Below are 11,351 nucleotides of genomic sequence, written 5' to 3'. Positions count from 1 at the left end.
GTGGGTGGTGGTCATCCTGTCTGTGGCCCATCCATGGGCTAAGCTGGCGGCTGCTGCCTGCCCTTGCAGACTGACAAGGAGCTCGCTGCCTTTGCTCTTGGCCTTGATCATTTGCTGAGGGCAGAGAGGGAAGGCCCGGGCAGAGGGACAAGATTTCCCACAAGTGTTGGGGACCATGAGACTCAAGGGCAAGTTTCCCTCTGTCCTGAAACCTTCTAGAACGTTGTCAGCTTGGGACAGCACTGCTCTCTTAGGACCCCAGTTCTATGCTGCCGTGTCCTAACACCCAGACCTCCCCCCTTGGTCCTGCCACGTCCCTCCAGCCATTCCCTCCCTTTTCCTAGTTTTTCTTCCAGTCTCAGCCTCGCCGTAGCTCTTCCAGGAGCCATTCTGAGCACCCCACTCTCCTGAAGACTGGGCACAGGCCCCTTTTCATACCAGCTGTGCTCAGGGTCACAGCCTTGGACATGAGAGGCCTCGCCTGAGGCCTGGGGGTCACTGATGGAAGAGCTCGTGACGGACAGCCAAGCCCTGAGCATCAAGCGTCTCAGCGACCTTGAAAGAGTGAAGAACCAATGTGAGCGTGGATGGACACCACTTCTCATGTGCGGGACAAACACAGAGCGAGGAGCAAGAGTTTGAGCCAGAGCCAGGGAGGGGCCCAGGCAAAGCCCAGCCTGCTCTGGGGTGGGAAATGGGGACCGAGCGGGCAGCTGCCTAAGCCTTGCGGCAGGGTGGGGACTTGCTCATGGAGGGGTGTGTGTGGCTTTTGGGGGTCCTCACACGTCCCCAGCCAAGACCTTCTACCAGAGCCCACTGGGGAGGACCAGAGTGCCAGGACCACCCGCAGGGCTCAAATTCCAGGACTTTGGTGAACAGGTGGGTTTGGTCCTGAAGGAGGACAAAGTGAAGAGGGCAGGTGGGAAGAAAGCCCCCTCCCTGCCCCCAGGCTCGGGACTCACCTTCCTCTCATTTGTCTCCGTCTTTAAGATCAGCCTCACCAGCCCAGGACAGCAGGAAGAAAGTTGCTGACAGCCCCTCCCTCTTCATCCTCTCCGGTTCACCCAGATGTCTAACACAGATTCTGCCTGTTGCTTCTGAACCCGGTCTTTCTTGTTCTGTCCTTAGTGGAGTTTGAGCATTGCTTGTCGTCTCTGAGATGAGCCCGGACCACTCCCTTCCTGCTCTTCTCTATATGGCTTCGGACAAACTTCCTGAGCCTCAGTTTCCCCAAGTAGAAGGGAGACTTCAGAAGGGCCTGGGTTCAAATCCTGATTCTGTCCCTCAGCAGCTGTGTGTCCTTGGACAGCTCTCTGGGCCTCGCTCACTCTGACCTCGTTGGGAAGGAGGAGGCCGGCCGCAGAGGCCTGGCAGGGCTGGGCAGGCGTTCAGTGCCCTCCCATCTCCCTCCAGTTCTAAGGACTTGGTCTGCGTGGGGTGGGGGAGTTACTGCTCAGGGAGCGAGCGTGAGACAGGTGTTCAAGGGGGCGGGTGCCCAGGGGAGGTGGGCTGTGGACATAGGAGCGGGTGACGTGGCTGGTGCGGGGACGCAGTTTGTGTGTCGCAGGCTCCCTCAGGGTCTCCGGCCAGCCCTGAGGTGGCGCACACATGTGCAGGGCAGGGGCACAGAGGCTGCTGGGAAAGCACCCTTGATCACCTTCCACTGGTTCTCTGGAGGGAAAGCCAAGGCTCAAGATACAGAGGAATCTTCTAGGTCTCTCTCCTCCCCTTGGCCTGCCTCTTTTGTGGTCTGCACGCAGGGCAGCAGCTGCCTGGCCATCGCGGGGAGAGGAACGTGTGCGCCCCGGGACCCGCCTGGCTGGCTGGGGAGGGGCTTCAGGAGGGAAGAAGCAGGTGAACTGGGTCCCCACAGCTCCAAGTGCCCAAGTCCCCCATGCAGAGTCTCCTCTGCCCGGGGGATCCAGTGTCCTGAGCACACGAGGGCGCCCGTCCGGGGAGGGACATCCTGAGGACAAGGAGGCAGGAAGGCCCCCGGGCAGGCAGCAGACAGCACGGTTCTGGGCTGGGCAGAGCCGGGGTGCAGGGGGTATTGCTTGGGTTCACCGAGCCACGGTGGAGTCGGGGTGCTGATCCGGACGGCCCTGGCAAATGCTCTGGAGATGTCAGCCTTAGGATGGGCCTGGGCTGGGGTCGGCTGGGCCTGGGGCCAGGCTGGGCGATGCAGGCTCCCCACCTGGGGCAGGGCCTCCTCCACCTCGCCAGGATGGGCCCGGCAGCCCCGGGGGGCCGAGGCTGGGCTTGAACCGCGGCCAAGAAATAAGTACAGTCTGGGCACTGGGGCCACGGTATTCTCAGAGTTCTTTCCTCATTCCTGGCGCTGTGGGAGTAGCCGGACCCCGCGTTCCGAGGCTGCCACCGCGGATTTGCTTACTGTCTCGGGGGGAACCGGGGCCTCCTGCCAGGCTGCCCAGACCTAGCCCCTGCCCCTACACACCCCTGCCCCTACACACCCCTGCCCCTACACACCCCTGCCCACCCCTGCCTCTACACACCCCTGCCCCTACACACCCCTGCCCCTACACACCCTGCCCCTACACACCCCTGCCCCTACACACCCCTGCCCCTACACACCCCTGCCCCTACACACCCCTGCCCCTACACACCCCTGCCCCTACACACCCCTGCCCCTACACACCCCTGCCCCTACACACCCCTGCCCACCCCTGCCCCTACACACCCCTGCCCCTACACACCCTTGCCCCTACACACCCTTGCCCCTACACACCCACACCACGAGCCCATGGACTGCACCCTGACCCCCCCCCCACTTCCGGAGGGGTAGACTGGGGGGTGCATGCACCGGGGGCGTGGGCATCCCCTTCCTGCCAGTCCCCCCGTCCCCTCTGCTGAGTCCGGGCAGAGGTCCCTCCAGGGGACCCGGGTGTGGGGCAGCTTTCTGTGGGTGTCCAGCTGGGTACAGTGGGGACCGGGCTTTTTGATCAGTGGCTCTGCCCGATGCCAGGCTGCCGGGGGACAGCGGGCAGTGGCCAAACCGGCCCTACCGCATGCCTTCCGGCCGGGGCAGGAATGCCATTCATCACAGCCTAGCGCGTGGTTACCGCGGCCACAGGCCCGGCCTCTGGGGAGAAGCACAAGGCCCAGTGGGCAATTGGGTGTTGTGGGGGCACCCCAGAAGTCCCCACACTACCTTTCCAAGGGGCTAGGAGCTCCCCAGGGGGCTTGGAGCCCAAATCCACCAGACGGGACGGTCCCTGGCCCTGATCCCCAGCCCAGGACCTGCCTGGGCTCCCAGGGGAGCAGAGGCAGGGCAGGGCCTCTGCCCTCCGCGTGAGCCCGTCCTGCCCAGCCTTGTGGCCAGTTCTTGGGCCCCAGGGAAGCCTTGGGGTCTGCATCCAGCACCCTCCCCACCTCCAGTGGGCCCTGTGGGGGATGCCCACCCCAGCCAAGCTCTGCTGAGGGGCTCCGGGATGCAGGGTGGGGTGGGAGTCAGCCCTCGGAGGGGCCGGGGAGCAGGAAGAGCTAGGCTGGTGTCCGTTGGCAGACCGTGTATGTCGCCCCCCCTTGGGGCAAACACCAGGGGTGCCACGCAGGGAATTCACACCCACTCAGGACTCTGATTCCAGCTTTTATTGGGGCCGAGCGCCCCCCTCGAGGGGAGGTGTGCATCACAAGCCGTCAGAAGCAGGGCACCACAAGGGCGTGCAATGCCACGGACGGGGCCACGGCTGCCCCACACACAGCACCCAATGCCACGGGGCCACGGCTGCCCCGCACACAGCCCCGGCGGCCAGCCCCCTCCCCCTCCTAAGAGAAGGGCTGTGCTGCTGGGGGGGGCACGGGGCCCTGAGGGTCCGTTTCCAGCAGAAGGAGGAGCGTGGCTGGGGGGATGGAGGCCATGGCCGCCCCTCACGCCCTCCAGTACCCAGTGTAGGTCACAATAACTTAAAGGACACTATAGACATCTCGACGCTATATAACAATATAAGTTAACCAGATTCCTTGTGAGGACGCCGGGCTGTGGACTTGGGGTGTCCTGGGGCTCTGGGGGTAAGAGATGGGGTCGGGGTGGGGTGGAGTATTTCTAGTGGTCCAGAGAGAGCTGGCCCCTTCGGGGACACATGGCTGGACACTGGGACCAGGGCCTACACAGGGCTCAGTTTCCCCAGGTGAGGTCCAGGCCGCCGGGCCGGACGCCCACCCTGGAGCACATTTCTGCAGCCGCTGAGAGGAGAGGCCGAGAGCACTGCGCGAGTCTCAGCCGGTTGCCCGCGAGCCCTTCCAGGTGGAGGCCAGGCGCCCCGAGAGGACCGGCGAGCCCCGAGCCCCGAGCCCTTCCAGGTGGAGGCCAGGCGCCCCGGAGGACTGGTGAGCCCCGAGCCCCGAGCCCGGCACCCTTTCCACCTGGCAGCCCCCCTCACACCACGTGTGGGGGGAGGCGTGTCAGACTTCAGGGAGGGACTTCGGGGGAGCATCTGCTGACAGCAGGCAGGGCACCAGGCCCCAGCTTGGGCCTGAAGCCAGTTGTCTTAGTGTGGGGGGCAGGGTGGAAAGACCAAGATGAGACAGTCCTCAGAGGTTGGGGGGGAGGGGGAGGGGGCGGCCCCTGTGAGGCTGGGGGGGAGGGGGAGGGGAGGGGGTGGCCCCTGTGAGGCGGGGGAGGGTCAGGGAGGGGAGGGCCAGGGATGGCCAGGGAGTGTCAGGGGAGGGCAGGCCCAGGGCTGCCTGAGGGGCACTGGGCACACGCAGAGGGCGCTGGGCAGGCGCTCGGGCTGCAGGTTGAGTCCATTCAGCCGTGGGGTCCCCAGCAAAGCCGTGGGGCACAGACGCTCTTGTCCACTCTGTGCCCATCTGTCCTGGGCCTGCGCCCCTCACCCACCCAGCAGTGCCATCCCAAGGTGCAGGCCGGCTCTGGGATGCCAAGGCCCTTGTAAACTTGCAGGGAGATGCCAGGCTGGTGCCTGGCGGGGGAGGAGGTGGGGCTGGACCCGGGCTCGGGTGATGTTGGGCTGGCTTGATGTGGTCTCCAGAAAGAAGGGGGGCAGTTGGGCTGTTCTCTGTGCCCCCCTCTGGGCTCCAAGCTCTGCCCAGCTCACTTTCTGGGACGTGCAGGCCCAGCCTCCCCTTCAACCCGCCACACCTCAGCTCTGCGTGGGGGGGCGGAGGACTGGGGGGATAGGGGGACAGGAGATGGGGTGGTGGTGGAGGGGGCAGAGGGGGCGGGCGGGGAGATGCAGAGGATGGAGTTAGGACTGGCTACGTTCGTTAGTGCTGTGAATCCTCTTCTGATGCTAAGAAAACATAAATAACCTTGTCAGTGTCCACACTGCCCCAGAGCCCAGTGGGGAACTCGGCCAGGGGAGAGTCTTGTGGGGGGGGGCCGCATGGGGGAGGGGCATCAGTTCATCCTCGAGGTTGGGGACCTGGGGGGCGGGCAGGGCGCGGCCGCCGGGGAAGGAGCCCGGGGCCGGGGAGGGAGAGGGCTCAGGGCCCGATGCAGTCGGGCCTCACCTTCGCCACCCCCGTCTGCCCGTGGCGGCGGGCACAGGTGTGCGCTGCAGGGCGGCGCGGCGTGCGCGTGTGCGAGGCTCACTTGCAGGTGAACACCTCGGTGCGCTCGCTGCACGTGTTGCAGCGGACGAAGCAGCACCAGTGGAACTTACAGTTGCACTGCCACACCTTGGTGTACTGGTGCGTGTTGTAGCCGCGGCCGCAGCACATGGTGTCGCAGCCGTCGGCGCCTGGGGACGTGCGGTTGCACAGGCGGCCCTGCGTGCCCACGCTGCCCGTGGCCGCGTCCTCCTCGCAGTAGTTGGGCGACTTCTCGATGTACACCAGGTCCGTCTCCATGGGCTTCTGGTAGCTGCGCAGCTGCTTGATGCGCAGGAAGGTGGGCTGCCGCAGGCGGCTGGCGCGCACCACCTCCACCTGCACCGCCGCGTTGTACTTCTCCTTCAGCAGGTGGCCCACCTCGCGGAACTTGGGCAGCGTGGTCCAGCACGTCTTGGTGGTGCACGAGCCCGACACACCGTGACACTTACACTCCAGCTTCATCCGGTCCTCCAGAACCTGAGGAAGACGGCGCGGGTGGGGCCTGGGTGGCCGCTTCCCGGTCCCGTCCCTCCCCACCCCCCCACCGTCCCGTCCCTCCCCACCCCCCCACCGTCCCGTCCCTCCCCACCCCCCCACCGTCCCGTCCCTCCCCACCCCCCACCGTCCCCCATCCCTCCCCACCCCCCCACCGTCCCGTCCCTCCCCACCCCCCACAGTCCCGTCCCTCCCCACCCCCCACCGTCCCGTCCCTCCCTACCCCCCCACCGTCCCGTCCCTCCCCACCCCCCCCACCGCCACCCTCCCACCGCCCACTGGACTCTGGACCGGGCTCTTCACGTCCTGTGTGATCGCGGATACGTGTCTCGGCCTCTGGGCTTCCGTGTCCCAGCCTGTTAAATGGGCCGCTGAGAACAGCCCCGTGCACAGGGCTCGGGAGCCTGGTGTACGCTTATCAGTTTGCTTTCTTCTCTCTTTCTTTCTCTCTCTCTCTCTTTCTTTCTCTCTTCCTTTCTTTCTTTTTTCCCTCTTCCTAAACCTTCCTCTCTCCCTCTCCCTCTCCCTCTCCCTCCTCTCTCTCCCTCTCTCCCCCCTCTCTCCCCCCCCCCTCATGCCAATGGTAGCTTGAGCTCAGAGCTGTGCCGCACAGGCAGGCTCCGGCCCGCGGCTGTGCGCTGTGCGGGCAGCTGGTGTTGGAGACCCAGGGCCAGTGTGCGCTGAACACGCGCAGGTCCGCCGGCCTCCCGCAGCCCTGCCTGGCCCTGGGCCTTGCGTGCACACAGCCCGGCGGCTCAGGGCCAGCCCGGCGAGCCCGGGGACGGGGGGCCGTGAGGGCCGGGCCCCCGAAGCCCCGTCCTGCCGTCTGCTGCTGTTCCTTCTCCTCAGCTGCATGCGGGCACGCGGGCACGGCCCTGTGTTTTCCTTGGGCCTCCCTCCGCCGCCCCGGAAGGCAGATTCCCAGAGCCAGCCCTGACCCCAGCTACTCATTTACCCGGATTGAAAGGGCTCTGCCAGCCTGGCCTGATTAAAGATGGGGAATCATTATCTGCCGCCCGCGGCTGCAGAGGGGCCATTTGTCAGCTGTCGGGCTCCGCGGGGCTCCGCTCTGCTGCCTGGCCCCGGAACTCCTGCCCCGGGCCAGAGCTGACTGCTGAGGGGCCCTGTGGGGAGTCGCTTCTTCCCCGGGGAAGAAGCCCTCCAGCAGGCACGTGAGCGAGCGAGTGAATGAATGAATAAATGAGAGGAAGGAGGGAGATAAAACCCACAGATGCGCACTGTGGCACCACCTTCCTGGGTCACAGGCAGGACCTCAGGAGACCACAGTGCAGTTGGAAGACACAGGCGGACATGGCAGGCAGCCGCAGGACGTGGTGGGCCTGCCGCGAGCACGGCCAGCGTTGACGAGCGAGGAGGAGCTCATTGGACCAAGAACAGCGTTCCCGGAGAAAATCAATACGAACAAAAGTCCAAGATCAGTGAACATGGGGGTGGGGTGGGGGAGACAATCCACACGTGCCTCACACGTGTGTTGGGTGGGCTTAGAAGTTGAGTGCCTACTGGTAAGACTGGAGAGGCTGGGGAGGAGGGAGGCTGGGGGGAGGGAGGCTGGGGAGGAGGGAGGCTGGGGGGAGGGAGGCTGGGGGGAGGGAGGCTGGGGGGGAGGGAGGCTGGGGGAGGGAGGCTGGGGGGGAGGGAGGCTGGGGAGGAGGGAGGCTAGGGAGGGAGGCTGGGGGGGAGGGAGGCTAGGGAGGGAGGCTGGGGGGGAGGGAGGCTAGGGAGGGAGGCTGGGGGGGGAGGGAGGCTGGGGGGAGGGAGGCTGGGGAGGAGGGAGGCTGGGGGGGAGGGAGGCTGGGGGGGAGGGGAGGCTGGGGAGGAGGGAGGCTGGGGGGAGGGAGGCTGGGGAGGAGGGAGGCTGGGGGGAGGGAGGCTGGGGAGGAGGGAGGCTGGGGGGGAGGGAGGCTAGGGAGGGAGGCTGGGGGGGAGGGAGGCTGGGGGGAGGGAGGCTGGGGGGGAGGGAGGCTGAGGGGGAGGGAGGCTGGGGGGAGGGAGGCTGGGGAGGAGGGAGGCTGGGGGGAGGGAGGCTGGGGGGAGGGAGGCTGGGGGGAGGGAGGCTGGGGGGAGGGAGGCTGGGGGGGAGGGAGGCTGGGGGGAGGGAGGCTAGGGAGGGAGGCTGGGGGGGAGGGAGGCTAGGGAGGGAGGCTGGGGGGGAGGGAGGCTGGGGAGGAGGGAGGCTGGGGGGGAGGGAGGCTGGGGAGGAGGGAGGCTGGGGGGGAGGGAGGCTGGGGGGGAGGGAGGCTGGGGAGGAGGGAGGCTGGGGGGAGGGAGGCTGGGGGGGAGGGAGGCTAGGGAGGGAGGCTGGGGGGGAGGGAGGCTGGGGGGAGGGAGGCTGGGGAGGAGGGAGGCTGGGGGGAGGGAGGCTGGGGAGGAGGGAGGCTGGGGGGGAGGGAGGCTAGGGAGGGAGGCTGGGGGGGAGGGAGGCTGAGGGGGAGGGAGGCTGGGGGGAGGGAGGCTGGGGAGGAGGGAGGCTGGGGGGAGGGAGGCTGGGGGGAGGGAGGCTGGGGGGAGGGAGGCTGGGGGGAGGGAGGCTGGGGGGGAGGGAGGCTGGGGGGAGGGAGGCTAGGGAGGGAGGCTGGGGGGGAGGGAGGCTAGGGAGGGAGGCTGGGGGGGAGGGAGGCTGGGGAGGAGGGAGGCTGGGGGGGGAGGGAGGCTGGGGGAGGGAGGCTGGGGGGAGGGAGGCTAGGGAGGGAGGCTGGGGGGGAGGGAGGCTGGGGAGGAGGGAGGCTGGGGGGGAGGGAGGCTGGGGAGGAGGGAGGCTGGGGGGGGAGGGAGGCTGGGGGGGAGGGAGGCTGGGGAGGAGGGAGGCTGGGGGGAGGGAGGCTGGGGGGGAGGGAGGCTAGGGAGGGAGGCTGGGGAGGAGGGAGGCTGGGGGGGAGGGAGGCTGGGGAGGAGGGAGGCTGGGGGGAGGGAGGCTGGGGGAGGGAGGCTGGGGGGAGGGAGGCTAGGGAGGGAGGCTGGGGGGGGAGGGAGGCTGGGGGGAGGGAGGCTGGGGGGGAGGGAGGCTGAGGGGGAGGGAGGCTGGGGGGGAGGGAGGCTGGGGGGGAGGGAGGCTGGGGGGGAGGGAGGCTGGGGGGGAGATCGATGCCCTGCCATCTCATAGAGGCAGAGAACAGATTAGGAGGATTCCATGACTGCGCCAAGAGATGTGTGGGTGGACGGCGTGATTCAGATAGGGCTGGGAGTCAGGTAGAGGAAAGAGGAAAGATAGAGGAAGAGAGTGGATGGTAGATGGTGGATGGTGGAGGGTGGAGGATGGAGGGTGGAGGGTGGAGGGTGGAGGGTGGAGGGTGGAGGGTGGAGGATGGAGGGTGGAGGGTGGAGGGTGGAGGATGGAGGATGGAGGGTGGAGGATGGAGGGTGGAGGGTGGAGGGTGGAGGATGGGAGATGGAGGACAGAGGGTGGAAGACAGAAAATAGAAGGTAGAAGGCAGTCCTGGAGAACCATGCCCGATGCCCTCCCTGCCTCCTCTCCCAGCCCGGTGTCAGCCTGCTGGGGCCTGGCCCCCGCAGCCACCTCTATAGGACCTGGGCCTCCCTGTCTGGCCCTGTCTGTGGAGGCTGTCCCCTCTCCCCGGGCAGGTGCTGTCCGGACTGGCCAGCCCAGGGCGACTGCTCTCCCCAGCCAGGAGAGCTCGCTCTGCCCGGCCCACAGACCCTCCTAAGGTCGCCCAAGACCTGCAGGGGTGCCGGGGTGTTACTGGTCACATGATCAGCCTTTAAATGTCCTCGGTGTCCCCGAGGCCTGTGGGGCCTGTCCTCTGACCTCTGCCTTGGCTCCGGGTCTGCCCTGCCCCCTCCAGCCCCTATCTCCTGGTCCCATCAAGGCCCCGCGGCACCTCCCGCTGCCGGGGAGTGACAGTGGCCGGATGAGGCGGATTGGACAGGCGCTTGCAGCCCAGCGCTGTCAGTCCTCGCTCGGCTGGTCCCAGCCGAGCCTCCCTGGGAAGGGATCACAGGATTCATGGTGCCCACGGCAGCGGGAACTGCCAGGTGCTCAGCCGACCCTGCGCCCGGAGACCACCAGGAGGGGCCAGGCGGCTCCCAGGCCTCTTCCCCAACCACAGGGCCATGGTGGCGTGGGGGTCCCCCAGAGCAAGGGTCGCCAGTGTGGGGGACACAGAGCACTTCTGGCGGAACCCACAGCCCTTTGGAGGAGCTGGCCTGCCCCTCCCGTGCTCCGGGGACAGCTGGCGTCCCTGACGTCCTTGACTGGAAGGACAGCCGGGGGGCCGAGTCGTCTGCAGCCAGCAGGCTTCTGGGCTCGGCTGTCTGACCCCCTGCCCACCACACATGCCCATCTGGGTTTGTACAGCTGCAGGGAGTGTGGCTGTTTCTGTAACATCCACTGGGAACCCTGGAGGGGCCGCATGGGAACAGGGTCTGCAGACGTAATCAAGGGAGGGCTGGCAGTGTGGTACAGCCTGGAATGGGCCGTTCCTAGATCCACTGAGAAGAGATGGAAGGGACCCCACGGAGTCAGAAGCAGAGGTGGAGGGATGCGGCCACGAGCCAAGGAATGCCAGGGAGGGTCTGAAGCTGGATAGGCAGGAAGGACCCTACCCTGGAGGGGGTGTGACCCTGCCACACCTAGCGGCCACACCTGGCGGCCACACCTGACTGCCCACACCTGACTGCCCACACCTGACTGCCCACACCTGGCGGCCACACCTGACTGCCCACACCTGGCAGCCCACACTTGACTGCCCACACCTGACTGCTCACACCTGACTGCCCACACCTGGCAGCCCACACTTGACTGCCCACACCTGACTGCTCACACCTGACTGCCCACACCTGACTGCCACTGCCCACACCTGGCGGCCACACCTGACTGCCCACACCTGACTGCCCTCACCTGACTGCCCACACCTGATGGCCACACCTGGCGGCCACACCTGACTGCCCACACCTGGCTGCCCACACCTGGCGGCCACACCTGGCGGCCACACCTGACTGCCCACACCTGGCTGCCCACACCTGGCTGCCCACACCTGACTGCCCACAACTGACTGCCCACACCTGACTGCCCACACCTGGCTGCCCACACCTGGCTGCCCACACCTGACTGCCCACACCTGACTGCCCACACCTGACTGCCCACATCTGGCGGCCCACACCTGACTGCCACACCTGATTGCCCACACCTGGCGGCCACACCTGACTGCCCACACCTGACTGCCCACACCTGACTGCCCACACCTGGCTGCCCACACCTGACTGCCCACACCTGACTGCCCACACCTGACTGCCCACACCTGACTGCC

General features: G+C 67.1%; 1 protein-coding gene across 3 annotated transcripts in view; it reads right to left on the bottom strand.

Moving 5' to 3' along the window:
• Positions 1–3,607: 3,607 nt before the first annotated feature.
• Wnt7b (Wnt family member 7B) overlaps positions 3,608–11,351 on the bottom strand; it is a 44,576-nt gene continuing 36,832 nt past the window's right edge. For all 3 annotated transcript variants that reach the window (XM_069999843.1, XM_069999842.1, XM_069999844.1), the window contains exon 4: positions 3,608–6,048. In XM_069999843.1, coding sequence (XP_069855944.1) covers positions 5,569–6,048 — 480 coding nt within the window. In that variant the 3' untranslated portion in view covers positions 3,608–5,568. The remainder of the gene's footprint in view (positions 6,049–11,351) is intronic.

The sequence above is a fragment of the Dipodomys merriami genome, unplaced genomic scaffold, assembly GCF_024711535.1.
Source record: "Dipodomys merriami isolate MVZ:Mamm:240054 unplaced genomic scaffold, mDipMer1.0.p SCAF_55, whole genome shotgun sequence".
Lineage (NCBI taxonomy): Eukaryota > Metazoa > Chordata > Mammalia > Rodentia > Heteromyidae > Dipodomys > Dipodomys merriami.
Note: the sequence above shows the minus strand (reverse complement) of the source record. Positions and strands in the feature narration are given on the sequence as shown.